The sequence below is a fragment of the Chamaea fasciata genome, unplaced genomic scaffold, assembly GCF_029207755.1.
Source record: "Chamaea fasciata isolate MVZ Bird 193981 ecotype frontalis unplaced genomic scaffold, bChaFas1.0.hap1 SCAF_225, whole genome shotgun sequence".
Lineage (NCBI taxonomy): Eukaryota > Metazoa > Chordata > Aves > Passeriformes > Sylviidae > Chamaea > Chamaea fasciata.
Genome location: NW_027094310.1, coordinates 100909 through 128815, shown reverse-complemented (window position 1 = coordinate 128815; position 27907 = coordinate 100909). Strand labels below are relative to the sequence as shown.

Sequence of the window (27907 nt, the reverse complement as noted above, 5' to 3'; positions counted from 1 at the left end):
CTTCCTCACCCGCGGGCACCACGGTGAGCCTTCCTCATCCTCACCTTCCTCCTCATCCTCATCCTCATCCTCACCTTCCTTCATCATCATCATCCCCCCCCATCGCCATCAACCGCGCGCCCTTCCTCACCTGCGGGCACCACGGTGAGCCTTCATCGTCACCCCCATCATCCTCATCATCCTCATCATCATCCCCACCATCCTCATCCTCACCTTCCTTCATCATCCTCATCCCCCCCCATCGCCATCAACCGTGCGCCCTTCCTTACCCGTGGGCACCGTGGTGAGCCTTCCTCATCATCATCCTCACCTTCCTCGTCATCCCCACCATCCTCATCCTCACCTTCCTCATCATCCTCATCATCATCCCCACCATCCTCATCCTCACCTTCCTTCATCCTCCTCATCCCCCCCCCATCGCCATCAACCGCGCGCCCTTCCTCACCCGCGGGCACCACGGTGAGCCTTCCTCATCCTCACCTTCCCCCTCATCCTCATCCTCATCCTCACCTTCCTCATCATCATCATCCCCATCATCCTCAACATCCCCGCCCTCATCCTCCTCATCCTCCCCATCACCATTACCTGCAAAGCCCTTCCTCACCACGGTGAGCCTTCACCATCCTCCTCATCCTCATTCTCTCCATCCTCCTCTTCATCATCCTCATCCTCACCTTCCTCATCATCGTCAGCCTCCTCCAGCTGCAGGCCCTTCCTCACCCATGGGCACCACAGTGAGCCTTCACCATCATCATCCTCACCTTCCTCCTCTTCCTCACCCTCCTCATCCTTTTCACCCTCCCCGTTGCCATCAACCACGTGCGCCATGGTGAGCCTTCATCATCGCCCTCATCACTGTCATCCTCCTCATCCTCCTCATCCCTCTCATCATCACCTTCCTCTCATCCTCCTCATCCTCCCCAGCACCATCGGCTGCGCGCCCTTCCTCACCCATGGGCACCGCCATGAGCCTTCATCGCCCTCAACACCATCACCTTCATCCTCCTCCTCCTCCTCATGGCCATCCACCGGCCCTTCCTCACCCACAGCCACCTCAGTGAGCCTTCCTCACCCTCCTCATCAGCCTTCCCTCTCCTCGTCCTCACAGGGACCCCAAAATCCTCCTCCTCCTCCTCATCATCATCATCATCCTCAGCCTCAGGCTCCCTCAACTTCCTCTTCACGATGACAGGGGCACAGATGGCCTTCCTCCCCCTCTTCCTCCTCCTCTTTCACCACCTCCTCCTCCTCTTTCCTCTTCCTCCTCCTCCTCTTCCTTTTACTGAGGGGTCCCAGACCAGCCTTCCTCCTCCTCTTCCTCCTCCTCTTTCCTCTTCCTCCTCCTCACTGCCTTAGGAACCTGGGACAGCCTTCATCCTCCCCCCTCCTCCTCTTCCTCTTCCTCCTCCTGCTCACAGGCACCCAACCCCCTCCTCCTCCTCCCGGGAACTCCAGCCAGCCTTCCTCCTCCTCCTCTTCCTCCTTCTCCTCCTCCTCCTCTTTCTCACCCTCCTCCTCCTCCTCCTCCCCACCTGCTCGCGGGTATTTCAGCCTGGCCTTCCTCCCCCTCCTCCTCCTCCTCCTCCCGTCACCTCCTCTTCCTCCTCCTCCTCCTCCTCACTGCCTTGGGAACTTGGAACAGCCTTCCTCCCCCTCTTCCTGCTCCCCCTCCTCCTCCTCACCTTCCTCCCCTTCCTCCTCCTCTTCCTCTTCCTCCGGGCGGGGTTTGGGGGTCGGGGCAGGGTTTGGGGGGGGTCTGTGCCCCGCCTGGGTGTGTCAGTGCCGTGTCCTTGCACACGCGTGTGCCAGGCTGGGGGGTGGGGGTGTGTCACGGGTGTGCACACGCGTGTGATTGGGTGTTTTGGGGGGTATTTTTGGGCTGTTTTGGGGGGTTTTGGGGTGGGTCTGGGGGTTTTTGGCTGGTTCTGGGTGTGTTTTGGGTGTGTTCGTGCCCGTGTTTGTGCACACTGAGCCCTCGTGCAAGGCCAGACCCTCGTGCAAGGCCATGGAGGGTGGGGTGCGGGGGGGGGGGGACGACATGAGGGACCCCCAAACACTGGGGGGGTTCCTGATGCTCCCAGAGCCCCTCCCCCAAATCCAGAGCTTCCCCCCCAAATAATTCCAGAGTCCCCCCACAAGTGTCAGAGCCTTCCCTGTCCTCAGTGCACCCCCCCGGATGTCGTGGACCCCCCCCCAAATCCAGGGGTCCCCATGAACGCTGCGATCCCCCCCCCCCGATTCCAGATCACCCCCACACTCCGGGGGTCCCTCCTGGACCCCCCAAATTCCAGACTCCTCCCCCAGCTGCTCCCCCTACACTCAAACTCTTCCTCCAGAGCCCCCCTCCCCAAAACCTTTCGACCCCCCCAAATCCAGCGCCCCCCACCCTAACCCTGAACCCCCCCCCCGTTTTTCTCTCCCCCCCCTCCCCCCCGCAGCGGGCACCACGTACATTTTCGGCAAGGGGGGGGCCCTGATCACCTACACGTGGCCCCCCAATGACCGGCCCAGCACCCGCGCCGACCGCCTGGCCCTGGGCTTCAGCACCCGGCAGCGCGATGCGGTTCTGCTGCGGGTGGAGAGCGCGGCCGGGCTCGGCGACTTCCTGCAGCTCCACATTGTAAGAGGGGAAGGGGACAAAAAAATTGGGGTGCTGGGAGGGGTTTGGGGGTACAGGGGGGTCTGGGGGGTATAAAAGGTCTGGGGGTTTTGGGGGGTGCTGCTATGAGTGGAGAGTCCAGCCAGGCTCGAGGGCTTCTCACAGCTCCACGTTTTAAGGGAGGGGGCTGAAAAATTGGGGGATGGGGGTGCTGGGAGAGGCTGGAGGTACAGAGGGGTCTGGGGGTTTATTGGGGTCTGGGGGTTCATTGGGGTCTGGGGGTTTATTGACGTCTGGGGGTTTATTGGGGTCTGGGGGTTCATTGGGGTCTGGGGGTTTATTGGGGTCTGGGGGTTCATTGGGGTCTGGGGGTTTATTGACGTCTGGGGGTTTATTGGGGTCTGGGGGTTCATTGGGGTCTGGGGGTTTATTGGGGTCTGGGGGTTCATTGAGGTCTGGGGGTTTATTGAGGTCTGGGGGTTCATTGAGGTCTGGGGGTTTATTGGGGTCTGGGGGTTCATTGGGGTCTGGGGGTTTATTGGGGTTTGGGGGTTTATTGGGATCTGGGGGTTTATTGAGGTCTGGGGGTTCATTGGGGTCTGCGGGTTTTTTGAGGTCTGGGGGTTCATTGGGGTCTGGGGGTTTATTGGGGTCTGGGGGTTTATTGAGGTCTGGGGGTTTATTGGGGTCTGGGGGTTCATTGGGGTCTGGGGGTTTATTGAGGTCTGGGGGTTTATTGGGGTCTGGGGGTTCATTGGGGTCTGGGGGTTCATTGGGGTCTGGGGGTTTATTGAGGTCTGGGGGTTTATTGGGGTCTGGAGGTTCATTGGGGTCTGGAGGTTTATTGGGGTCTGGGGGTTTATTGAGGTCTGGGGGTTTATTTGGGTCTGGGGGTTTATTGGGGTCTGGGGGTTTATTGGGGTCTGGGGGTTTATTGGGGTTTGGAGGTTTATTGGGGTCTGGGGGTTCATTGGGGTCTGGAGGTTTATTGGGGTCTGGGGGTTTATTGAGGTCTGGGGGTTTATTTGGGTCTGGGGGTTTATTGGGGTCTGGGGGTTTATTGGGGTTTGGAGGTTTATTGGGGTCTGGGGGTTTATTGAGGTCTGGGGGTTTATTTGGGTCTGGGGGTTTATTGGGGTCTGGGGGTGCTGCTGCGGATGGAGAGCGCGGTCAGGCTCGGGGACTTTCCCGCAGCTCCGCGTTGTAAGGGAGGGGAGGCAAAAACTGGGGTAAATTTGGGTAAAAAAAGTTGGGGTACAGGGGTCCTGGGGGTGTCTCGGGGCTCTGAGGATGCGGGGGGGGTTCATGGGGGTCCTGGGCAGGTCAGGGGGATTTGGGGACACCGGGGGAGCTCTGGGGACTCCTGGTCAAGGCCGGATTTGGTAATTTCCCGCAGCTCCACATCATAAGAAGGGACAAAATCGGGGTCCTGGGGTATTCTGGGGTGGCTCCAGGGGTTCCTGGATTCGGTGACATCCTGGAATCCCACAGCAAAGGCCAAATTCGGGGTCTGGGGGGTGCCGAGGAGGCCGTGGGGGATGTTTTGAGGGGGGTCTCTTGGTGTTAAAAGCCCGATGTGGCCGTTTCCTGCAGCTCCACATCGTAAGAGGAGCCCAAATCGGGGTGGGGGGGGGTCATTCCCTGGGAAAGGGGGGGCGGGACAGGCACCCACCTGTGCCCCCTCCCCACCCTCCCCACGCAGGTGCAGGGGGCCGTGGGGGTCCTGTTCAACGTGGGCACCGAGGACATCGCGCTGGAGGAGCGGGGGGCGGCCGTCAGCGACGGGCGCTTCCACGTCGTCCGCTTCACGCGCAGCGGTGGCAACGCCACGCTCCAGGTGGACGGCGGCCCCCTGCACGAGCGCTACCCGCCAGGTACCCCCCGCCGCGCCCCGGGGCACCCCAGGGCCCCCCCCGCCCCCCTAGAGACACCCCCGCAGGTATCGCCCAGGTGTTCCCACAGGGCTCTCACAGACCCCCCAGGTGTTCAACAGGTATCCCCAGGTACTGCCCAGGTACCCCCAGGGCTCTGACAGACCCCCCAGGTGTTCAACAGGTACCACCCAGGTATCACCCAGGGCTCTCACAGACCCCCCAGGTGTTCCCCAGGTATCCCCAGGGCTCTCACAGACCCCCCAGGTGTTCCCCAGGTATCCCCAGGTACTGCCCAGGTACCCCCAGGGCTCTCACAGACCCCCCAGGTGTTCCCCAGGTACCCCCAGGTACCACCCAGGTATCCCCAGGGCTCTCACAGACCCCCCAGGTGTTCCCCAGGTACTGCCCAGGTACCCCCAGGGCTCTCACAGACTCCCCAGGTGTTCCCCAGGTACTGCCCAGGTACCCCCAGGGCTCTCACAGACCCCCCAGGTGTTCCCCAAGTACCGCCCAGGTACCCCCAGGGCTCTCATGGACCACCCAGGTGTTCCCCCAGGGCTCCTGGGGACCCTGCAGGTATCACCCAGGGCTCTCACAGACCCTCCCAGGTATCGCCCAGGTGTTCCCCAGAGCTCCTGCAGACCCTCCAGGTACTGCCAAGGTACCCCCCAGGACTCCTGCAGGCCCTACAGGTGTTCCCCAGGTACCACCCAGGTACCCCCGGGGCTCCCACAGATACCCAAGGGACACCCCAGGTGTTTGGGGACACCCTGGGACACCCCTATGGCACCACAGGGACACCACAGGGACACCCCGAGGCACCCCAGGGTGCTCAGGGACACCTTAGGACACCCCTGTGGCACCTTCGGACACCCCAGGGTCACCCCAGGTGCTTGGGGACACCCCAGGACATCCCTATGGCACCTGCAGCCCCCCCAGAGCCCCCCCCCCCCCACTAACGAGGGCACTAACGAGGCAGCGCTAACGAGGGGTCCCACGGCCACCCCCCGCTAATGTCCCCCCTAAAGGCCACATAAACCCCCCCCCAGGGCCAACCCCACCCCCCCCGGTGACACCATGGCCAGGGCTGGGGACATCAGCAGGGACGTCACGGCCGTGGGGACACTGATGGTCCCACCACGGTGACGGTTTGGTGTCACCACTGGTGTCACCTTGGTCCCACTGGGGTGGCACTAAAGGTGACGCGGTGGTTGTGCCACAGGCCCACCACGGTGACATTAATGGTGACACCATGATCCCGTCCCGTGGCTGACACCAATGGCGACGCTGGTGGTGACACCAGTGATGACGTCACGGTCGCGTCATGGTGACAATGTGGCCGCGCTGGGCTGCCATAAATGGTGCCACTGGTGATGCCGATGGTGACAGCAGTGACAAGACCACGGTCCCATCATGGTGACATTGACGGTGACACCAATAGTGCCACTAATGATGAGGGCACGGTCTCACCACAGTGACGCTGATGGTGACACCAATGGCCAGACCATGGTGCCACCACGGTGACGCTGATGGTGACACAGCAAGGCCATGATCCCACAGTGGTGACACCAAGAGGGCCACTAACGATGAGACCACGGTCCCATCTTGGTGACACTGATGATGCCACTAACATTGAGGCCATGGTGCCATCACGGTTACGCTGATGGTGACACCAATGGCAAGGCTGCAGTCCCACCATGGTGACACCAAAAGTGCCACTAACGATGAGACCATGGTGCCATCTTGGTGACACTGATGGTGACACCAATGGCCAGACCACGGTCCCACCACGGTGACACCAAGAGTGCCACTAACAATGAGACCACAGTCCCATGTTGGTGACACTGATGGTGACACCAATGGTGCCACTAACGGTGAGGCCACAGTCCCACCATGGTGACACTGATGGTGACACCAATGGCCAGACCACAGTCCCACCACGGTGACACTGATGGTGACACCAATGGCCAGACCACAGTCCCACCACGGTGACACTAGTGATGCCACTAACGGTGAGGCCACAGTCGCACCACGGTGACACTGATGGTGACACCAATGGCCAGACCACAGTCCCACCACGGTGACACTAGTGATGCCACTAACGGTGAGGCCACAGTCGCACCACGGTGACGCTGATGGTGACACCAACAGCACGGCCACCATCCCACACCGGTGACACCACTGATGCCATCGCCGTGACACCGATGGCAACGCCGCCGTGACACCGCCGTGACGCCACCGCCGATGCCCCGCCCCCCCCCAGGCCCGGCTCCCGGCCGGTGTCCCCGTGCCGTGCCCCGTGTCCCCGTAACGCTCTTCTCCTCCCTCCGAAGGCAGCGGGGACAGCGAGCGGCTGGCGCTGGCGCGGCAGCGCATCCCCTTCCGCCTGGGGCGGGTGGTCGATGAGTGGCTGCTCGACAAAGGTAACGGCAGCGAGCGCCCCCCACACCTGGGCACCCCCACACCTGGGCACCCCCCCCACGCACAACCTGGGCACGCCCCCCCCACCCGCTGTGGCCGGGGACCCAGAGAATTTGGGGTCCCCAGGTGTCTGGACCCCACTGATCGGGGGAGTGTCTGGGATCCCCCCAACACCTGGAGGAGGTTCCCGCACCTGGGCACCCACCACGCCTGGGCACCCCGGAATGTGGGGACTCAGGTGTGCGGGACTCACCTGTTTGGGGTCGCAGGTGTTGGGGGATCCCGGCATTTGGGACCCCGATATTTGGGGCTTGCAGCACCTGGGCCCCGCAGGTGTCCAGGAGCCACGTCCCGGAGGACCTCGTTGTCCAGGGACCCCCCAGGTGTCCGGGGAGGGAGCCCAGGTGTTGGGGGAGGGGCCAGCCCCTGCCCCGCCCCCTCATTACCTGGTTAAAGGGACGCTAACGCACCTAACGGCCCCCCTAAACCGCGCTGAGCCCAGAGCCCCCCTAAAGCCGCATAAACCCGCTAAACCCCCTAACCCCACCTGCTCAGGGACTGCCCGGGGCCGGGGCTGCGCCAGGTGTGCGCAGGACAGGTGCGCACCAGGTGCGCACCACGGCTGGGGCGTGCGCCAGGTGTGCACCAGGTGTGCGCCAGGTGTGTGCCAGGTGCGCGCCGTGGCTGGGGCGTGCCCCACATGTGCTCCAGGTGTGCACCAGGCGCGCGCAGTGGCTGTGGCGTGCGCCACGTGTGCTCCAGGTGTGCACCAGGTGCGCGCCGTGGCTGGGGCGTGCCCCACGTGTGCTCCAGGTGTGCGCCAGGTGTGCGCCGTGGCTGAGGTGTGCGCCAGGTGCGCACCAGATCTGAGCCGTGGCACCAGGCGTGCACAGGACAGGCGTGCACCAAGGCTGGGGTGTGTGCCAGGTGTGCACTGGGCCAGGTGCGCACTGGGTCAGGTGTGTGAGCCAGGTGTTTACCAGGGCCAGGTGTGCACAAGGGCAGGTGTGCACCAGGGCAGGCGTTGGCCAGGTGTTGTCCCGGTGTGCAGCAGGGCCAGGTGTGTGTGAGGAAGGCGCACAGGTGTGTCTGCCCTGGAGGCCCAGGTGTGCACAGGAGCCGCCCCAGCCTCGCACGCCCCTCGCACGCCCCGGCCCCGCCCAGGCAGGGCCCCTGCCCCTCCCCCCCCCGCCCCACCTGACCCAAAATTGGCCGAATTGAGCCCGAGCGGAGCCGGGGGCCGGGGGGGGCGTTGGGGTCCCTTTAACTGCCCGGGGGGGGAGGGGGGTGGGGGTGGAAGGGGTGTGGGGGGAAGGCGGGCGGGGCTGCTCCTCGTGCGAGGCACACCCAGGTGTGCCACAGGTGTGCCACAGGTGTGCCACAGGTGTGGGGGTGAGGGCGGGGAACGGTGGTGGGGTGGGTGTGGCAGGGCGAGGCAGGTGGGGCAGTGTGGGGATGTGTCAGGTGTGGGGATAAGGGTGTGCCAGGTGTGCCAGGTGTGCCAGGTGTGTGAGACCCCCCTCTCCATCCATGGTGGGGGGTGTGAGTGTGGGGTGACAGCGTCAGGGTGATGGCAGTGAGGTGACAGTGCTGGGGTGACAATGTCGGGGTAGCACAGGTGACACAGGTGACACAGGTGTGCCAGTACCAGGTGTGCGAACCCCCCCTCTCCCCCCCAGGCCGGCAGCGCCCCCTCTCCAACATCCAGGGGGATGCATGAGGGTGAGGTGACAGTGTCAGGGTGACAATGTCAGGGTATTACAGGTGACACAGGTGTGCCGGTACCAGGTGTGCCAGGTGTGCGAGCCCCCCCCCCTCCCCGCCAGGCCAGTAGCTGCCCCTCTCCAACAACTGGGGAGATGCGTGTGGGTGAGGTGACAGTGTCGGGGTGACAATGTCGAGGTAGCACAGGTGAGCCAGGTGACACAGGTGACACAGGTGTGCCGGTGCCAGGTGTGCGAGCCCCCCCTCTCCCCCCCAGGCCGGCAGCTGACCATCTTCAACAGCCAGGCGCGCGTGCGGGTGGGGGGCCGGGACCGCGGCCGCCCCTTCCAGGGGCAGCTCTCGGGGCTCTACTACAACGGGCTGAAGCTGCTGGCGCTGGCGGCCGAGGGACACCCCCGCGTGCGGCTCGAGGGGGACCTGCGGCTCGTGGGGGACCCCCCGCCGCCCCCCGCGCCCCCCGGCGCCACCCCCGCGCCCCCCGACATGGCCACCACCATCATGGAGACCACCACCACCATGGCCACGACCACCACCCGCCGCGGGCGCTCGCCCACCCTGCGCGACACCGTCGCCCAGGTGAAGTGGGGAGGGGGGTTTGGGGTGAATAAGGGGGGTCGGGGGGGGGGTTTATGGGGAGGGGGGGTCGTTGGGACAGGTCAATGGGGAGAGGGGATTGGGGGCGGGGGGAGATGGATGGAGGGTGGGGGGGGGAACGGGAGTTTGGGGGGTCCCAAGGGGCAGTTTGGGGGGCTCTGTGGGAGGGGCTGGAGGGGCCACCCCGAACACCTGGCTGCGCTCAGGTGACCCCCGACGACCCTCCCCGGGCGCTGGGGGTCTCGGGGGGGGTTTGGGGGTCCCCAGGCCCGCGCTGACCCCCCCGGTGTCCCCCCAGAACACGGACGATCTGCTGGTGGCCTCGGCCGAGTGTCCGAGCGATGACGAGGACCTGGAGGAGTGTGAACCGGGCACAGGTGGGTGCTGCTCCGGGGCCCCGGGCACGCGCGTGTGACACGGCCTCGCACACGCGTGTGACACGGCCTGGCACGCCCGTGTGACACGGCCGCAGAGCCCGGGGCTCTCCCCCATCTCCCCCCGCACAGGTGTGGGGGTGTTGCACATGCACAGGTGTGGGGGGTGTGGGTGTGGCACACGCGTGTGAGCAGGGAACGTGCCAGGCTGCTCACGGCAGGGGGACACGCAGGTACGGGAGCTGCTCACACACCTGGACAGGTGTGCACACACACACGCACACCTGGACAGGTGTGCACACAGACACACACAGACAAACACACAGCTGGACAGGTGTACACATAGACCACAGGCACATACACCTGGACAGGTGTGCACACACCTGAGCTGTTCACACACACCTGGGCAGGAGCTGCTCACACACCTGCATAGGTGCACACACACACACACCTGGACAGGTGCACACACACCTGAACTGTTCACACCTGGACAGGTGTGCACATAGACACACACACCTACTACACACACACATCTGGACAGGTGTGCACACACCTGAGCTGTTCACGCACACACCTGGACAGGAGCTGCATACACACCCACAGACACAGGTGCGCACACACACCTTAATTCACACTCACACTCACACCTGCTCCCCGCACACACAGGCGCCCCCCTTTGCACACCCAGGCGCTCCCCCTTGCACACGCCCTCCCACCTGATATAGCCCCGCCCCCACCTGTGGCCCCGCCCCCACCTGCACAGGTGTTCCCGCCCATTCCGAGCACACACCTGAGCCCGGGGGCCGTGCAAGCCCCGCCCCCACCCCCTGCTTCCCCTGACGGACGGACACTCGGACATTTGGACATTTGGACACTCGGACAGACAGGGAGGACCCCCCGGTGTGGGGTCACCCCGTGTGACACCGTCACACCTGTGCTGCCGCCAGGACCCTCCCCCACCCCCAGTGTCACATGGTGACACCGCCCTGGACACTCCGGGTGTCGTCACCTGGAGACCCCCCGGACACCTGGGGCCTCACCTGGCACCCACAGCTGTCACCTGGACACCCGGGTGTGTCCCAGCCTGGCACCCACAGGTGTCCCCCCCGGACACCTGGGTGTCCCCCCACAGGTGTCCCCAGGACACTCTGGTCCCCCAAGGCCCCACTTGTGGGGGAGGGGCAGCAGCAGTCAGGGGAAGGGGGAGGAGCGGGGGACAGACAGACGGACAGTGGACGGACAGTGGACGGATGATGGACGGAGAGCGGATGGACATGGACGGACAGTGGACGGATGACGGACAGCGAGCCGTGGATGGATGGATGGGGACGGGGACGGATGCAAGGACAGGTGGATGAGTTCGAGGCTGGCCGGATCCAGAGATGGACAGATGGACACACGGATGGATTTAGGGATGGATGGACACACGGACGGGTGGTTGGATGCCTGCGGGCTGGCTGGATTCGAGCATGGATGGACACAGATCTGAGGAATGGATGGACGCACGGATGGATTTTGGGATGGACGGGTGGATGGACAGACGGACACACGGATGGGTGGATGGGTTCAAGAGTGGATGGATGGACACGGGGATGGATGGACGAGTGGATTCAAGGTCGGATGCTGGATCTGAGGGTGGACAGATGCGTGGCCAGGTGGCTGCAGGGGTGGATTTAGGGATGGATGGATGGATAGATGGACAGATGCATCCAAGGATGGATGAATGGATTCAAGGATGGATTCAAGGATGGATGGATTCAAGGATCCATTGATGGATTTAGGGATGGACAGATGATTCATGGATGGATGGATGGATGGATTTAAGGCTGGCAGGATGGACACAGGAATGGCCACATGGATGGCCAGCTGTAGGGCAGGGCAGAGGGATGGATGGACGGACAGACGGACGGATGGATGGATGGATGGATGGATCAGTGAAAACATGGATTCAAGGATGGATGGAATGGAAGACAGATGGACACATGGATCAGGATTGGATGGACACAGCTGGATTTCGGGGTGGCTGGATGGACGCAGGGATGGATGGATGGATGGATGGATGGATGGATGGATGGATTCAAGGATGGATTCAAGGATGGATTCAAGGATGGATTCAAGGATCTGTGGATGGATTTAGGGATGGACAGATGAATTATGGATGGATGGATGGATGGATGGATGGATGGATGGATGGATTAAAGGATCCATGGATGGATTTAGGGATGGACAGATGATTCATGGATGGATGGATGGATGGATGGATGGATGGATTCAAGGATGGATGAATTCAAGGACGGATTCAAGGATGGATTCAAGGATCCGTGGATGGATTTAGAGATGGACAGATGAATTATGGATGGATGGATGGATGGATGGAAAGATGGACGGATAAATGGATGGATGGATGGACGGATGGATCCAAGGCTGGTGGCCAATGGCCGGTGGCTGATGGCCGGGGGCCGGTGGCCAGTGGCGGCTGGCGGTGGCCGGGGCCGGCCGGGGCCGGGCGCTGGCGCCGCAGGGGTGGCCGCGGCACCTTCTCACCGAGTGTCTCTTCTCTTCTTTTCTTTTTGTTCTTTTTTTCTCTTTTTTCTCTTTCTCTCGTTTTTTGTGTGCTTTCCCTTCCTTCCTGCAATTTCTTTTTCCTCCACGCTAAAATCACCCGGCCCCATCCCGCGATGTAAGTTGACGGCAGCGCCGCGGTTTGCTCTTAAAAAACAAAAAAAAAAAAAAAAAAAACGAGGAAAAAAAAAAAAAAAGTAGCGGAATTAGCTAAAAATGCAAAAAAAAAAAAAAAAAAAATAGTAACCTAGAGCGGAGCTGGCGCGGAGGCGGCCGGAGGCGGCGGGGGGGGGGTCGGGGGGCGCAGCGGGGCGCAGCGGCGGGGACTGACGGGGCTCCCCCCGTCCCCTTTCTGTCTCCGCAGGCGGGGAGCTGGTGCTGCCGGCGTCCCCGGGCCCCCCCCGCGCCCCCCGCCGCCCCCCCGCGCCCCCCCGGGCTGCGGCCCCGACTGCGACGAGCCCTCGGGCTTCGCCTCGGGGGAGGCGGCGGATCCCGACCCCGACCCCGGCCACGCTCCCGGCCCCGAGCAGCCGCCGGCCGACGACGAGGACTTCGCGGGGCTGGGGGGCGGGGGGAGCCCCGAGGCCGCCGCCCCCCCGGCGGCCACGGCCGCGCCCCGCGGCGCCGGGACCGAGCCCACGGTGGCGGGAGCGGCTCCGCCCGGCTTGGTGCCGGCGGGCGAGCGACACCCGCGGGAGGGAGCGGGCGGGGGGCGGCGCGGGGGGGGCTCGGCGCCTCCCGTGACCCGACGCCCCCCCGTGCCCCCCACAGCCGCGCCCGGAGCGGTGGAGGTGGTGCGGGAGGCGGGCGGCACCACCGGCATGGTGGTGGGCATCGTGGCGGCCGCCGCGCTCTGCATCCTCATCCTGCTCTACGCCATGTACAAGTACCGCAACCGCGACGAGGGCTCCTACCAGGTGGACCAGAGCCGCCACTACATCGGGGCCGCCCCCGCCGCGCCCGGGGGGGGACCGGGAGGGGCTCCCGGAGCCGCGTCCCCGACCCCGCCCGCCGGGACCCCCAAGGAGAAAGCGGCGCCCGCGCCCCCCAAGGCGCCGGGCAAAGCGCGGCGCAACAAGGACAAGGAGTATTACGTGTGAGGGGGGGGGTCTCCACGCGTGTCCCCCGACACCCCCCGCCGCCACCCCCGGGGGGATGTCACCTGCCCGGCCCCACCCCCGCCCCCCCGACCCCGCCGCAGCGGGGGCGCCTCTGTGGTCTCTCTGTGTGTGTGTCCCCCCCCCCGACCCCGCCGCGGGAACGGGGGGCGGCGCGCGGGGGGGGGGGCGCGGGGGGCGAGCGGGACCCCCCCGCATGGGGTGCGGGACCCCCCCTCCTCTTCCGAGAGGGGCGCGGGAAACTCCCCCTCCCCAAAACCGCCCCCCTCCCAACCTCGGCTCGGTTTTTTACCGCCCCCCCCCCCTCCCTCGCCCCCTTCCCGGGTATTTCTTTGGGTTTATTTTTTAATTTCGAGAGCCCCGATTGGCGTCGGGACCCCCCGGGGTCCTGCCGGGACCCCCCAAAAGCCCCCCCGAATCCCTCCGAGCCCCCCCCGGGCCGCCCCCCCGCCGCGCACAGAGGAATACACGGTTCTATACTTCGTACAGCGGCTCCGCCTCTTCCTGCGCCGCCCCCCGGGACCCCCCCGAACCCGCCGGGACCCCCCGACCTCCCCCCGGGGTGATCCCAGCCCTCCCCTCCGCCAGGGGGCGCCGCCCTCGGGCCCCGCCCTTGCGATGACATCACCGCAGAGGCTCCGCCCCCTCCGCCCACCCGTGGCGCTTCCGCCCGCGCGCGGGACCGGCGCGAGGAGCGCGCGGAGCCGTGACCCCACGGTGACCCCACGGTGACCCCTCCGTGACCCCGGTCATGGACGGGGAAGGGGAGGGGGAGGGGGAGGGCGCGTCCGCCCCGCCGGGCGCTGCCGGTAAGGGGGCGGGGCCACGGGAGGGGGCGGGACCGTGAGTCTCGGTATGGGCGTGGCCGTGGGACCCCCGTGGGTGGGGGGCGTGGGGCGCTTTGGGGGTCGTGAGACCCCCGGGGGGGCGTGGGATCCTTTGGGGGGTGGTCTGGGGGAGGGCGTGGCCGTGGGACCCCCGTGGGCCCTTGGGGTCTGTCCCTGGGTGGGTGCCGGGGCTGTGTCAGTCTGTGGCTGGGGGTCCCGGGGCAGCTTTGGGGGTCCCGAGTGGGTTCGGGGTTCCCTGGGTGGGGGTCTCACGCCCCCCGTGGCCCCCAGCCCTGCTGTACCTGCCGGAGTGGCCGGGGCTGTGCGTGTTGGGGTGTCTGTGGGAGGGTGTGTCAGTGTGGGGCTGGTTGTGGGGAGCTGTGGGGGTCCCGGGGGACGTGTGGGGGTCCCGGGGGGTCGCACAGCCCCCCGTGGCCCCCAGCCCTGCTGTACCTGCCGGACGGGTCGGCGCTGCCGCTGCCGCTGGAGCCGCCCCCGGGCCCCACGGCCGCCGAGCTGCTGCGCCGCCTGCAGGGGGCGCTGCGCCTCCCGCCCGCCGCCGGCGACGCCCTGGCGCTGTGGTTGGGGTCCGAGCTGCTCGGTGAGGGGGGGACACGGGGGGACATTGGGGGGACAATGGGGGACACGGGGAACAGGGACATTGGGGGGATCACAGGTCGCGCTGTGGTTTGGGTCGGAGCTTCTTGGTGCCAAGGGTTCAAGGGGACAGGGCGACATGGACATGGAGGGACATGGGGGGACATGGGGACACAGAGGGGAAAAGGGGACATGGGGACACAGAGGGGCAAAGGGGACATGGGGGGACATGGGGACACAGAGGGGCAAAGGGGACATGGGGGGACATGGGGACACAGAGGAGAAAAGGGGACATGGGGTCGCAGCTCGGTTGTGATCGGAGCTGCTTGGTGAGGGGGGGACATTGGGGGGTCCCATGGGAGACAGGGAGATGGGAGGATCCCCCTGGAGGATGGGTGGGGTGTCTGTGAGGCCCTGTGGGTGTCTCCGTGGGTCGGTGGGTCCCTGTGCCCGTGGGGGTCCCCGTGGGGGTCTCCGCGGGTCCCCGAGCTGGTGCCAGCCCTGTGTCCCCCCCCCAGAGGTGCAGCTGAAGCCGCGGCACCGACCCCTGCGCCTGGTCCGGCACTGGCCGGAGCTGCTGCTGCGCTTCAGCCTCGGCTCGCCCGCGGCCATCGCCCAAGGTAAAGGGTGGGGGGTCCGGGAGGGTCCCCCTGGGGGCGGGAGGGTCCCTTCGGGGGTCCCCCGGCCCCACTGACCCCCTGCCCCCCCAGATGAGCCGTGTCTGCAGCTGCGCAGGAACGTGTTCTTCCCCAAGAGCCGCGAGCTGGAGGTGAGGGGGGGACACGGGGGTCCCCGGTGTGGGGGGATCTATGGGGGACACGGGGGGGTGTAGGGTGGGGTCTGGGGCGGTTTAGGGGTCCCTCTGGGTGACCCGGGGGTCTCTGTGGGTCCCAGCTGCAGGAGGAGGAGCTGCTGCGGTTGCTCTATGAGGAGGCGCGGGAGCAGCTGCAGGGTGGGCGCTACCCCGTGGACCCCCCCGAGGCGGCCGAGCTGGGGGGGCTCAGCTGCCGCCTGCGCCTGGGGCCCTTCGAGCCCGGCCGGCACACGGAGCTCAGCCTGCGGTCAGCACCGGCCGGACCCCTGCCCACGGGACCCCCACCCCTGGGAACCCCTGACGCTCCCTTTGCGACCCCACCCAAGACAACCCTGGGGCATCCTCCGCGACCCCCCCACCTGCGGCCACACCTGGGACCCACCCACGGGACCCCCCCCTCACCTGGGAGCCATACCTGGGGCACCCCCACCCATGGGATACACCTGGGCCCCAGCCAGGGGTGTCCTCCGGGACTCCCCATCCCCTGGCCACACGGTACCCCCCGACCCCCATGTTCCGCCCGTGCCCCTCTCGGTCCCCGTGTGACCCCCCCCCTGGTGTCCCCCCCAGGCCGCTGCTGGGGGAGCTGCTGCCGCCGGGTCCTCCGGCGCGCTGGGGGGCGCTGTTCCGGCGCTCGCGCGAGCCGGGCCCCACCCAGCGGCTGCTCGAGGCGTTCGCGCATGCGCCCGGCCCCGAGGCGCCCCCTGCCGGATTGTACCGGGACTTCCTGCGCCGCTGCCACGCCCTGCCCGGCTACGGGTGAGGGGGGCGGACACCCCCAATGGGACACCCCCCTGGGACACCCCAAATGGGACACCCCCAATGGGACACCCCCCTGGGACACCCCCCTGTGACACCCCAAATGGGACACCCCCAATGTGACACCCCCCGGGACACCCCCCTGGGACACCCCAAATGGGACACCCCCAATGTGACACCCCCCTGTGACACCCCAAATGGGACACCCCCCCGGGACACCCCCACAGACGCCCCCAGACCCTCAGGGACCCTCAGGGACACAGACTCCTCCCAGGGACCCCTCCGGACCGAAGGGACACCCCCAGGCCCCACCCAGAAACCCCCCAGACTGACGAGGAACCCCCCCCCCCCCCCAGATCACCAGGGAACCCCAAAAGAACGCCCCGTGCACCCACCCTGCCCCCCCCGAGACATTTAATGAGACCCACAGACCCCCAGGGACCTCTCCAGAGACCCCCCAGTATCTGAGCCCCACGGACTCCCCCCAGACCCACAATGACCCCCCTGGACTCCTTCTAGACCCCCAAGTTCCTTGGTATCCAGGCCCTGAGGGATCCCCCCCCCACCCCCAGCATCCTGACCTGCCCCAAGTCACCCCACACTCCACCTGGGGACTCACGGATTTGGGGGGAACCCTGAGGTTTGGGGGTGACCCAGGTGTGTCCCCTCCCCTCCTTCCAGGTGCGCCTTCTTCCCGGGAGCCATTGAGCGCCCATCGGGGGGGCTGCTGGGCCGGGGGGGGCTGCGCCCCGTCAGCGTCGCCGTGGGGCTCGAGGGGGTCACCATCATTGACCCCCGCCAGAAGGTATTGGGGGGTTTGGGGGGGGCCGGATGGGGGTCAGGGGGGCGCTGTGGGTGACCCCTCTGTGCCCCCCAGCATGTGCTGCTGTCCCTGACGTACCCCGAGCTGTGCTGGGAGCTGGTGGGGGCCGTGGGGCAGGAGGGGGACCCCGCGGGGCAGGAGGGGGACCCCACAGAGCCCCCCCAGCTCTGGCTGGAGTTCGATGGGGACCACGAGGGAGCCCCCGTGAACCGACTGCTGCGGGTGTTCTCCCCACAGGTGCGATGGGGGGGGTTGGGGGGCAGCTGGGGGCACTTGGGGGGTGGTGGTGGGGTACTGGGGGGGCAGTGGGGGTGTTGAAGGTACCTGGGAAGTTCTGGGGCTATTTGAGGGACAGTGGGGGACAGTTGGAGGTCAGTGAGGGGATAATTTTGGAACACTTGGGGGGTTCCCTGAGGTCGGTTTGGGGTCCCCACAGGGGGTGGGTTGGGAAGGCCCTTGGGGGTCAGTTTGGGAGTCCTGGGGGAAACCGGTTGGGGGTCCCTGGAGGGGGGAAAGCTGGATGGGTGCAAGGGTGTTGGTTTGGGTATCCCTGGGGTGGGTTTGGGGATCCCAGAGGGTTTTGGGGGTCCCTGGGGCGGGTCCCAGAGGGGTTAGGGGGGGTTTCTGGGGGGGAACTTGGGAGGGTCCCTGGGGGGCATGGGGAGGTCCCTTGGGGAGGTCCCTGGGGTATTTTGGGGGTCCCTGGGGTGGTCCCAGAGGGATTTAAGGGGTCCCTGGGGAGGGGTCCCCGGGGGTCCCGTGCCTCCCGCACTGACAGCGCCCCCAGGCGGAGCTGATGAGCGCCCTCATCGAGTGCTGCATCGAGCTGGGCGGGGCGGCCCCGCCCCCCGAGGAGCAAACCACGCCTCCCTCCGCGGCCGCGGCCACGCCCCCAGAGCCGGCCGGCGCGCGCGGCGCCCCCTTGCGGCGACAGCAGAGCGTGACCCGGCCCCGCCTGCAGCGCCTCGCGACCATCGACTACGTGCGGGAGGGTGCGACAGGCGACAGCGGGGGGACAGCGGGGACAGTGGGGACATGGGGGACAGCGGGGACATCGGAGACAGTGGGGACATGGGGGACAGCGGGGACATCCGGGACATGGGGGACATCAGGGACAGTGGGGACATGGGGGACAGCGGGGACATCCAGGACATGGGGGACAGCGGGAACATCCGGGACATCGAGGACTTCGGGGACAGTGGGGACATGGGGGACATGGGGGACATCTGGGTCATGGGGGACGTTCAGGACGTGGGGGACATGGGGACACACACGCACATGGGGTGACCCCAGCATGTGGGGGTAGGTGGCATGGGGTTGGGGAGGGGGCCACAAGAGCTTCCAGGGGACAAAGGGGGCGGTCCCGGGGACAAGGGGGGGGGGACAGCCACTGTGGGGGGAATGTGACGAGCAGGGGACACGGGGTACAGGCTGGTCTGGGGGAACATGGCGGGGAGGGGACACACCAGAGCCTGAGGAGGGGCATTGGGACACCCGGGGGTGGCACAGGGGACCCCGAGGCGTTTCCTGCCCTAAATCGCGCCCCAATGTCCCCTCCAGGGCAGGAGCTGCGGCGGGTGAAGCCCCCCCGGCGCTCGGTGTCCTTCTTCAGCCGGGGGGGGGGCCGGGGGCGGCTCCTACAGCCCCGTGGCGGGGGGCACAGGGGGGGCCGGGGCCGGGCAGAGCTGAGCCCCCGCTGCACCCCCCAAAACCCTCCCAGTTCAGACTGGGAGCCCCCGAGACCCCCCCTCTCTTTGTACCCACACCCCCCCAAAATAAACTGCACTGCCCCCCCCTCCCGCCCCCTCACCCCAAGCAGGGTTTGGTGGAACTTGGGGCCTTTTGGGGAAAGGTTTGGGGCAAATCGGGACAGATTTGGGGCTAATCCAGAGCAGTTTGAGGCAGTTTTGAAGGAGTTTGGGGATGACCCAGGGTGATTTGCGGCAGATCAATGCTCATTCTGGGTGATTTGCAGCTCATTCGGGGTGTTTGGGGTTAATTCCTGGCAGGTTTTGAGCTGGTTTGGGATATTTGGGGCCGATTTTGGGTAATGCTGGGCAATTTCCAGCCAGTTCCTGGGGGTCTGAGGCCACTTTAAGTGGAGCTAAAACAATTTGGGGCCAGTTCTGGGGGGTTTGGGGCCTTTCCCAGGCAGCTTGGGGTCCATTCTGGGGGCGGTTGGGATAAGCCAAAGCAGTTTGGGGCCAATTCTGGGGGGTTTGAGGCCAATTTTGGGGGGTTTGGGGCCAGTTCTGGGGGGTTTGGGGCCAATTTTGGGGGGTTTGGGGCCAACGTAGCCAAATGGCGGCCCCACGTGACAGCGGCCATTTCGGGCTGGGGACTCGGGGACACGCTTGTGTCACACAAGTCACACGTGTCACACATCTCAGAGGTTTCTGCGTTGCGGGGAGTCCCCCTCATTAGCACTAACGAGACCTTTGGGACAAATTCCGCCGGTTTTGGGGCGAGTCTTGCTGATTTTGAGGCGTCACTCATTGTCCGTTCGGGACCTTCGCAAACCCACCCCAAATCCCCCTCTTTCACTATTTAACCCCTTTTCCCACCCAGCTGGGCTGCATTTAACCAAAATATCACATTTTCTACCCATAAACGCCTCCACTCTGCGGCAAAACCGCCTCAGTCTTGAATAACTTCATTTTCTTAAAGTGTTTTTAGAAACGTAAGGATTTTTTTGAGGGAGAACCGGTGAGAGTTTCGTGCTGCGGGATGGGTCGGTGTAACCGAGGCTTAAAGAACACGGAGAAACTGCTTTGAAATCCAGCATTTACAGACTTAAAAAATAGAGGAAAAAATAGAAATATTTGATGGGGTAAAGAAACGTTTAGGAATAAATGTTCCCTGAGGGAAATCGTGAAGGACGCGGGTTCTCCCTCCGCCTCCCGGGGCTGTTCTGTGGGGAGGCGCCATTTTGGGGGGGGAGCCGGTTATGGCTGAATAGGAGATTTTTCTAAGACAAATAAAGAGATTTCTGAGGTAAAACTTGCCATTTCTTGAGGCAAATTGGGAACTTTCTAAGGGAAGTGAATCCTTTTTTTATACAAATCCGACATTTCTGGGGGAAGTAAGAGATTGATGAGGTAAGACATTTTCGAGGCAAATAGGTCATTTCTGAGGCAAGTCGGACACTTCTTGAGGGAAATAAAACAGTTTTGAGACAAACCAGACGTCTCCGAGGGAAATGAGATCTCGATGAGGTAAAATCAGACGTTCCTGAGGGAAACCAGGCATTTTTCTCAGGGCAATCCGTCATTTTTTTGACGGAAGTCGGCCATTTTCTGAGGCAAACGAGATTTTCCTGAAGCAACTCGTGTCTTTCTGAGGTAAAACCAAGGAGAGAAGGGCGTTTTTTAAAAAAAAAAAACAAACTGTTGAGTCTCTCCGGACACAGCGGAGGTGACTCGGCGCCTCCCCCGCCCAATGCGGGCAGCACGCAGCGATGGCGGCGACTGCGGCAAAGCGGCGGGGGGCGGGGCTTAACGAGAAGGCGTGGTCTCCGCGTGGACCCGCCCACTGACGCTTCACTCCCGGATCCCTCCGCGGGCGGATCCCTCCGCCGACCGCGTGACCGGTGGTCACGTCACACCGCCTCCCTCCGCGTGTCCCTCCGCCGGATCCCTCCGCGGCCTCTCCCGCCCCCAAAATCCCTTTTTTTTGCCTCTAAATAGGCGTGGGGGAGGGGCGGAATGAAAACCGGAGCTGCGGGGGGAAGGGGAGCGAGTAGGGGGAGTGGGGGGGTCTGTGCAGATTTAGCGGCGGTTTGAGGGGACCCCGGAGAGGAGGGGACGCGGTGAAGTCCCCCCACCCCTCCTTGAACTCGCCCCATTTTGTGAGGTGATTTTTACACGAAAAGTCGCTCAAAAGGGTCGGGTTTTAAAAGGCTGGAAGGCCTCAAGGAAATGGTGGGTTTAGAGCCAAGAATTGGGGTGGTTTTTGCTTCAAAAATTCATTTAAAAAGTGGCCTGGGGGGAGCGGAGGGGCGGCCTCCTGGTTTGGGTTGAAAATGGGACCGTTTGGCTTTGAAAAGCCACAAGGTTCGGCTCAGGGGTGATTTTTGAGGGCAAAAATCTGTGTCCTGTGCCGCAAAAATGGCTTAAATCGACCTGAAAGTGCTGTTAAGGCTCTTTAAAAGTTTTAGTGCTATTCTGGTTTTTTTTTTTTTTTTTAAATATCTAAAACTGATTTTTAATTTTATTTTTTTTTTTCCTAAGAAACAGCCAAGATTTGGAGAAGAGCATCTTTCCAGAGGAAAAAAAATTGCTTTAAAGTGGCCTGTGCAAACTCAGCTCCTGAGGAAAAAACACCTTTTGGGGGCATTTCCATTTAAAAAAAAAAAAATGAATTTTAGGCTTCAGAAGTGAGACAATAAAATGAAGCTGAAGCCAGGGGGATGCGGTTAAAAACAATTAAGAACGGAAATAATTATTGAAGTTAATCCTCCCCCCCCCTTTCTTTTTTTTCCCCCCCCGATGAAAATCAAAATTTTCTTCAAAACCTGATTCACCTTTTTCACGGAAAATGCCTTAAACGAGCCCCACCAGGACCAGCCCCTGTGAAAAAAAAGCAGCTTTTGGGGGTCTTTTCATGCACAAAACGTGAACTTTGGCCGCGTCAAGAGTTGCTAAAATGATTTTAAATATTAAATTAATGCCCAAACCAGCTGCAAATGGGCGAATTATTGCTGTGAAAATTAATAACTCAGATCAACCTTCTCTAAATTCAGGGGTTTTTTTTTTGGGGGGGGGGAGGCCTTTTCCAGCACCTGAAATGAGGAGGGGGGGAAAAAAAAAAATGACATTTGAGAGTTTTAACCGTGGAAAAACACAGAAAATAATAATTACTAGCAATAAGGAAATCGTTTCTCCTGCAGGAAACGCCCCAAAAAATGTCGGAAGAGCTCCTCCCACACCCCCAAACTGCTTTAATTAGCCGCAGAGCAGCTTTAATGAATGCTAATTAAAGGGTTGGGGGGAGGGGGGGTTGTCCCCTCCCTGCCAGCACTTTTGGGGTGTCATTTCCTGCCCGGAATCGCCTCGAAATGCTTCAAAAAAAGGCTTTAAAATGGTTGAAAAAGGCCTAAAAACGCCTCCAAATATTGGGGGGTTATTCCTCCGATTGTAAACAGGGATTTCCACGGCTCGATGTGGCCTGAAATGGGGTGAAATTGTGAGATTTCGGTGCGTTTCTGTGATAAAAAATATGAAAAATACCGTGGTTTGGGCTGTGCTGAACCAGGGGTGGAGAGAAGTTTCAAAAGGATCGTTTGGGGTTTTTTTTTTGGGGGGGGGAACAAAAACCAAAAAAAAAACCGGTGGAAGTTGGGGAGAGGGGTTTTAAGGTTTGTGTCTCCCCTCAAGAGATGGATTTGGGGTTTTTTTTTCTTTTTTTTTTTCCCCCCCTCTCAAGGTTTGCGACCCTTTGGAGGAGACGCGGCGCCGCGTTGGCAGCGGCCCAAGGCCGTGACGCAGCAAAAACCAAACCAGGCGAAAAGAAATGAATAAAAACCAAAAAAAAAAAACCCACCATCCCACCTCTAAAACCACCCGGGAAGGTTTTAGGGCAGAATTGACCAAACCGAAGGGTAAAAAAAAAAAATATCCCTGTTCATTTTAACTGTTTTCCTGCTGGGCCGCGTGGCGCTGCCGAAGGCCCACGGTGGGCGCGGTTTGTGAGGGGTAAAAAAAATCCAATTAAAAAAGGGTAAAAAATGAGGAAATAACGAGAAAAGAGGCTTTTTCACCCCAGGGGCGGCGCGTTTCGGGGGGAGATTTTGGGGTTCGGTGGCCTTTTTTGGCGATTTTCGGGACTATTTTGTCGCCCCCGCAGGGGCGGCGCTGGGCCCTTTATAAGCGAGGGCTCCGCGCCCGCAGAGCCCGGCCGAGGATCAGCCCCGAAACGGCCCAAATTCGGCCCAAATTCTGAGCCCAAAGCTCTTAAAGCTGCTCGATTTTATCCCAAAAAAAGCTCCGAAAATGGCTTTAATTTCCACCCAGAGCTCCAAAAATGGCTTTATCGCCTACCAAAAGCTCTTGAAGCTGCGAGATTTTATCCAAGGAGCTCCTAAGACTGCTTTATTTCATAAAAGCGGCTCCTAAATATTTATTTAAAGAAAAGAGGCAAAAGCTGTTTCCTTTAAGGAAAATCTGAGCTTTTAAAGCTGCTTTCTTTTAATAGAAATCCTTAAATGGCGGCGATTCCCATAATGGGAAAAGCCGGGGCGAGCTGGGGCACTTTTAATCGAAAAAAAAAAAACCGAACGAAAAACCTTTAAAAAAAGCTCCTAAAGCTGGTTTTTCTTTAAACCGAAGCTTCTGAGGCTGGTTTTTGAGAAATCGCTGCTTTCAAAGCCGATTTCTGGGAGAAAAAAAAAAAAATCGCAGCTCTTTAATTTATCATTTAATTCATATCACGATGTGATATTCTCGAGAAGCCGGAGCGAGCTGGGGCGGTTTTATTTTTAAAAAGAGCTTTTTAAGCTGCTTTGATTTAAAGAAAGAAAAAAGCGCTTGATACGCTGTTTTCTGCTAAAAAAGCTCCTGAATTTAATTTCTTTTTTTTTTAAAAAAAAAGCTCCTAAAGCTTAAAAGATGTAGTTTTGTCCCCAAGTGGGGCCGGGCCGGGCAGCGCAGGCGGGGGCGGCCGGTTTGGGGTGAAATGCGGCATTTTCAGGCTCAGGATGGATTGAGAGGAGCCAATTTTGAGGGAAGAGCAGGAAAAACTGAAGAGTGAAGATGGAGTCGGCAGGGAAAGGAAGTTTTTCTTCGCAGTGGCCCCATCTGGGGGGAAAAAAGGACTTTTTGGTAAAATGGCGTTGGCAGTTGGGCAGGGGAAGAGCAGAGAGAAGAGAGAAAAAAAAGGACAGAAAATAGAACAGAAAAAAAGAGAGAAAATCAGAAGAAAATCAGAAAAAAAAAAAGGAAAATAGAAAAAAATTGGAAAAAAGAAAATAGAAAAAAAATTGGAAAAAAGAAAATAGAAAAAAAATTGGAAAAAAAGAAAATAGAAAAAATTGGAAAAAAAGAAAATAGAAAAAGCATAGAAAAATGGAAAAGAGAAAATAGAACATAGGAGGAAAAAAAAGAGAAGAAAGTTGGAAAATAGAAGAAACTAGAAACTTAAAATAGAAAATTGGAGAAAATAGAAGAAATTAGAAAAAAGAAAATAGAACAAATAGAAAATAGAAGACCATAGAAAAATTCTAGAAAAAGAAAAATAGACTGGAAATAAATAGAAAAAAAATGCTATTGGAAAAAAAATACAATTGGAAAAAATGAAACTAGAAAAAAGAAAATAGAAAATTATAGAAAAAAAGAGAAAAACCCAAGTGCTGAAAATGAGAAGACAGAAGTGAAAGAAAACAGGGAAAAAAATAAGAAGAGAGAAAAATTAGAAGAGAATAGAAGAGAGGAAAAATGAGAGAAAATCAAAGAGGATTTAGAGGAGAAAATAGAAGCGAAAAATAATGGAAAAAAAAAAAGAAGGATACAGGGAGAAAAAGGAAGAAAACCCCCCGATTTTGGTCCCCGGAGCCGAGAAAAATGAGGAATTTGAGGAAAATGCCCCAAACGGAGCCAGAGGCAGCGGCCGGGTGAGGCCCCACCCCCCCCCCGGGGGGGGTTTGGGAATTTTGGGGGGGATTTGGGGGGGTTTTGGGGTTTTGTCGTTTCAGGCGCCGCCGCCGTCGCCCCTCCCCCTCTCCTCCTTTTTCTATTAAACCCCCCCCAGAAATGGGGGAAAAAACAAAAAACCCAAAAAAAAAAAAAACCAACCCCCAAATGCCTCCAGCGCCCTCCGGCTCCGCCGCTCCCGCCGGCGCCGTTCAGTAAGTGTCCGAAATCTTTTTGTTTTTATCCCGAAAGGCGTCGCGCGGGAGGGGCCGGTGAGAAAAGAAAAAAAAGAAAAAGGGAGAGAAATGATGAAAGAAATGTTTTGTATTTGTTTTTTTGGTTTTTTTTTTTTTTGGTGCGGAGGGGGTGGGGGAAAGAGGGAGGGGGTGTCTCGAGTCTTTTTTTCCCCCCCTCTCAGGAAAGCAGCAAAATGCAGGGGAAAAAAAAAAAAAAAAGGCAGAAAAAAAGAAAAAAAAAAATGCAAAAGATGAGAAAGAAGCCGAGGAAAGGGAGAAAAACAAAAAAAAAAAAAAGGATTTAACCAGAAAAGGCCAGTCTGCACTCAAAACGCGCTCAGGAGATTCCGGCAGGGATTTGAGGAGAAAACCCCCAGATTTGGGGAATGCAGAGAAGTAAGAGCCGATTTCATTTTCTTTTTTTTTTTTTTTTTTTTTTGGAGGGGGGGGGGAGCTCGGTTTTTTTGGGGGGGAGGGGGCGGTTTTGGGGGGGTGTTTTCCGCCCTTTCCGCAGCCGCAAGTGGGAGGAATCAGCGCAGCATCAAAAAGAAGCTTTTTTTGCCCCAAAGTGAAGCTGGAAGAGCAGGAATGTGGCTCCAGGAGATTTCCTTAGGAAAAAAAAACAAACGTAAACCTCCCCCCCTCCCCCCCCCCCCAAAAAACAACCCGCGGAGGGAGGGGCTGGAGCAGGCGTGGGGGGAGGGGACAATAATCATGTTTTCAGGTTTTTTCTCCAAAACCAGCGAGCAGGAATGGTTAAATTTAGACTTTTGTCCCCAAAACGAGTAAGTGTAGGAGCGAGCGAAGGGGGGGGGGGGGGGGAGCAGCCTCAAATTTGAGGCCAAACCCTCCCCCCCACCCCAAAATCGGCGGCGGCAGGTACCGGGCGCGCCCCTCCCCCACCCTGAGCCTTCCCCCCCCCCCGGGACCCGCGCGGGGGGGGTGGGGTGGGGGGAAGGGCGGCGGATTTGGGGCGATTTCGGCCGTTTTGGGGCGTCGGGAGGTGGGGGGGAGCATGGGGACCCCCCCTCCCCCCCCCCCGGACGTGGCATGCGGGCACCTCCCGACCCCAAATCCCCCCACCCCCACCCCAAAAAAAACCGGCGGAAATCCGAAAAATCGGGCGGTTTAACCGATTCGGCCGCTTTTCCCCCCAAAAAGCGATTGCGCTGACAGGGTGTATATGTGGGGGGGGGTGTCTCGTGGGTGTTTTTTGCAGCCCCCGCCGGCCCTGCCCCCGCCAGAGGAGACTCCGAGAGCCAGACTGGGGCAAAAAAAAAAAACAAACCCCAAAACAGGGTCTGCAGGAACAGTAGGGAGCCAGAAATTGGTATTTTTGCCGCTTTCACCCCAAAACGGGCTGTTCCAGGGATGGAAAGGGGAGGGGGAGCTTTGGGATTGGCTGTTTTCCCCCCCCCGCCTCAAGCAAAGACCCCAAAATTGCCTTAGAACGCGCTGCTGGCAGGGCCCGCCCCCACGCTGGGAATTTAACCAAAATCGGGGTTTTTTCCCCCCAAAAAAGTGCTTAGTCAGAGCCTTGGCGTGGTGCCTGGGGAGGGGGAGGAGCTTTTGAACCATTTTCCCCCCAAAGCGAAGGGATGGAGGAGCAGGTTTGGGGAATTGGGGGGGGAGGTTGGGGTGGGGGTGTCGGATGTTTTCTCTCTCCCCTCCCCACAGTGACAGTGCCAAAAACCGCCTCGATTCGCCCCCCAAAAAATGGACAGTTCTCTCCAAAAACCAAAAACCAAACCCAACAAAAAAAAAGGCTTAAAAACTAGAAAATTCCCCCCCCCCTCATAAAATAAGAGCCAGGAAAAGGTGAGCGAGCGGCGTAAGTACCGGCGGGGCCCCCGGGACGCGCCGACCCCAAAATCCCCCGTTCTCGGCCCAAACTGCGAGGGGGGGGCGCGTGATTAACCCAAACCTCCCGTTTCGGAGCTAATTCTGCGCCGGGGGCGCGCGGTTAAGCCCGAGGGGCCCTTTCTTGAGCCCGTTTAGCGCCGGGGGCACGTCTGAGCCTCAAATCCCCGTCTCTGATCTCATTTTGCGCCCGGATCGCGTGTCCGACCCCCCCGAAATTCCCCGTTTCTGACCTCGTTGTGCGCCGGGGGCGCGGGATTAACCCCAGATCTCCCGATCTGAACCCGTTTTACGCCCCAAATCCCTCTCTCCAGCCGTATTTTGCGACCGGGACGCGCCCGTGACCCGAGATCCCCCGTTTCTCTTTTGCACCTGGGCCGTGACTCGGACCCAAAATCCCCATTTCTCTACCCAAATTGCGCCGGGAGCGCGTGGTGGGCCCCGAACCCCCCAAACCGCCTGTTCTCAGGTGTGCTCCGGCCCCACGTTCCCCACATTTGGCCCCAAATCGCCTGGGGCGGGGCCGGACCCGTTTTGGGGAGGTTTTTTTTTTTTCCCATTTCGGGAGGTTTTTTCTTTTCCTGAGAAAACTTTTCCCTGTTTTCTCAGGTTTTGCTTTTTCTCCTCCGGACCCAAAAAGGCCAAAAAAAAAAAGCAAAAGGCGCCAGTGGTGGCACCCCCGGGACCTCCCCGGGGCGGGGTTCGACCCCCCGTGGCGCCGCTGCTGCTGGCCTGGGGCTCGATCGTGACAGAGACCACCCTATATCGTGATAGAGGCCCCCTTATATCGTGACAGGGGGAACCGTATCATGGTGGAGACCCCCTGTTTCTCCTCCTTGACTAGGGGAACTCACAATCCAGAGAAAAGGGTGACCCTCATATCCCGACAGGAGCCCCCGTATTGCGATAAGCACCCATTATCATGATGGGAACCCGCCCTTCATTTACTCCCATGGCTTTGGGGGACCCATGGTACAGGGAGGGGGAGATTCCATGTCGTGATAGGGAACCTTTTCAGTAATGGGGCCCTGCATATCATGACTGGGACTCTTTATTGTGACAGGGACGCCCCTGCCCCTCATGTTCCCAGAGTTCCACA

At 60.8% G+C, this 27907-nt stretch overlaps 2 protein-coding genes and 1 long non-coding RNA gene across 6 annotated transcripts; all 3 read left to right on the top strand.

Moving 5' to 3' along the window:
- Nucleotides 1-288: 288 nt before the first annotated feature.
- On the top strand, nt 289-13753 carry LOC136304935 (neurexin-1-beta-like; the record flags this gene model as incomplete). The annotated part of the gene is made up of 7 exons (XM_066208360.1): nt 289-459; nt 2439-2620; nt 4302-4473; nt 6807-6896; nt 8876-9195; nt 9512-9590; nt 12921-13753. Coding segments are annotated over 7 exons (1343 nt in total), but the record flags the coding sequence as incomplete, so codon positions are not given.
- A 179-nt stretch (nt 13754-13932) lies between these two features.
- On the top strand, nt 13933-18889 carry FRMD8 (FERM domain containing 8). Its single transcript, XM_066208376.1, is given in 11 exon segments — nt 13933-14076; nt 14537-14695; nt 15210-15311; nt 15402-15460; nt 15586-15752; nt 16076-16264; nt 16946-17069; nt 17142-17324; nt 17875-18079; nt 18648-18703; nt 18705-18889. Coding segments are annotated over 11 exon segments (1374 nt in total). The 5' UTR covers nt 13933-14018; the 3' UTR covers nt 18777-18889.
- Nucleotides 18890-20681: 1792 nt separating this feature from the next.
- LOC136304946 (uncharacterized) lies at nt 20682-25008 on the top strand. Of its 4 annotated transcripts, XR_010724898.1 has the most exons (3): nt 20741-21007; nt 21317-22282; nt 22512-25008. It is a non-coding gene; the product is annotated as an uncharacterized lncRNA (long non-coding RNA). The 4 variants fall into 4 exon arrangements; XR_010724897.1 differs by having other exon boundaries at nt 20682-20939; nt 21317-25008; XR_010724895.1 differs by having other exon boundaries at nt 20682-21007; nt 21317-25008.
- Nucleotides 25009-27907: the final 2899 nt, after the last annotated feature.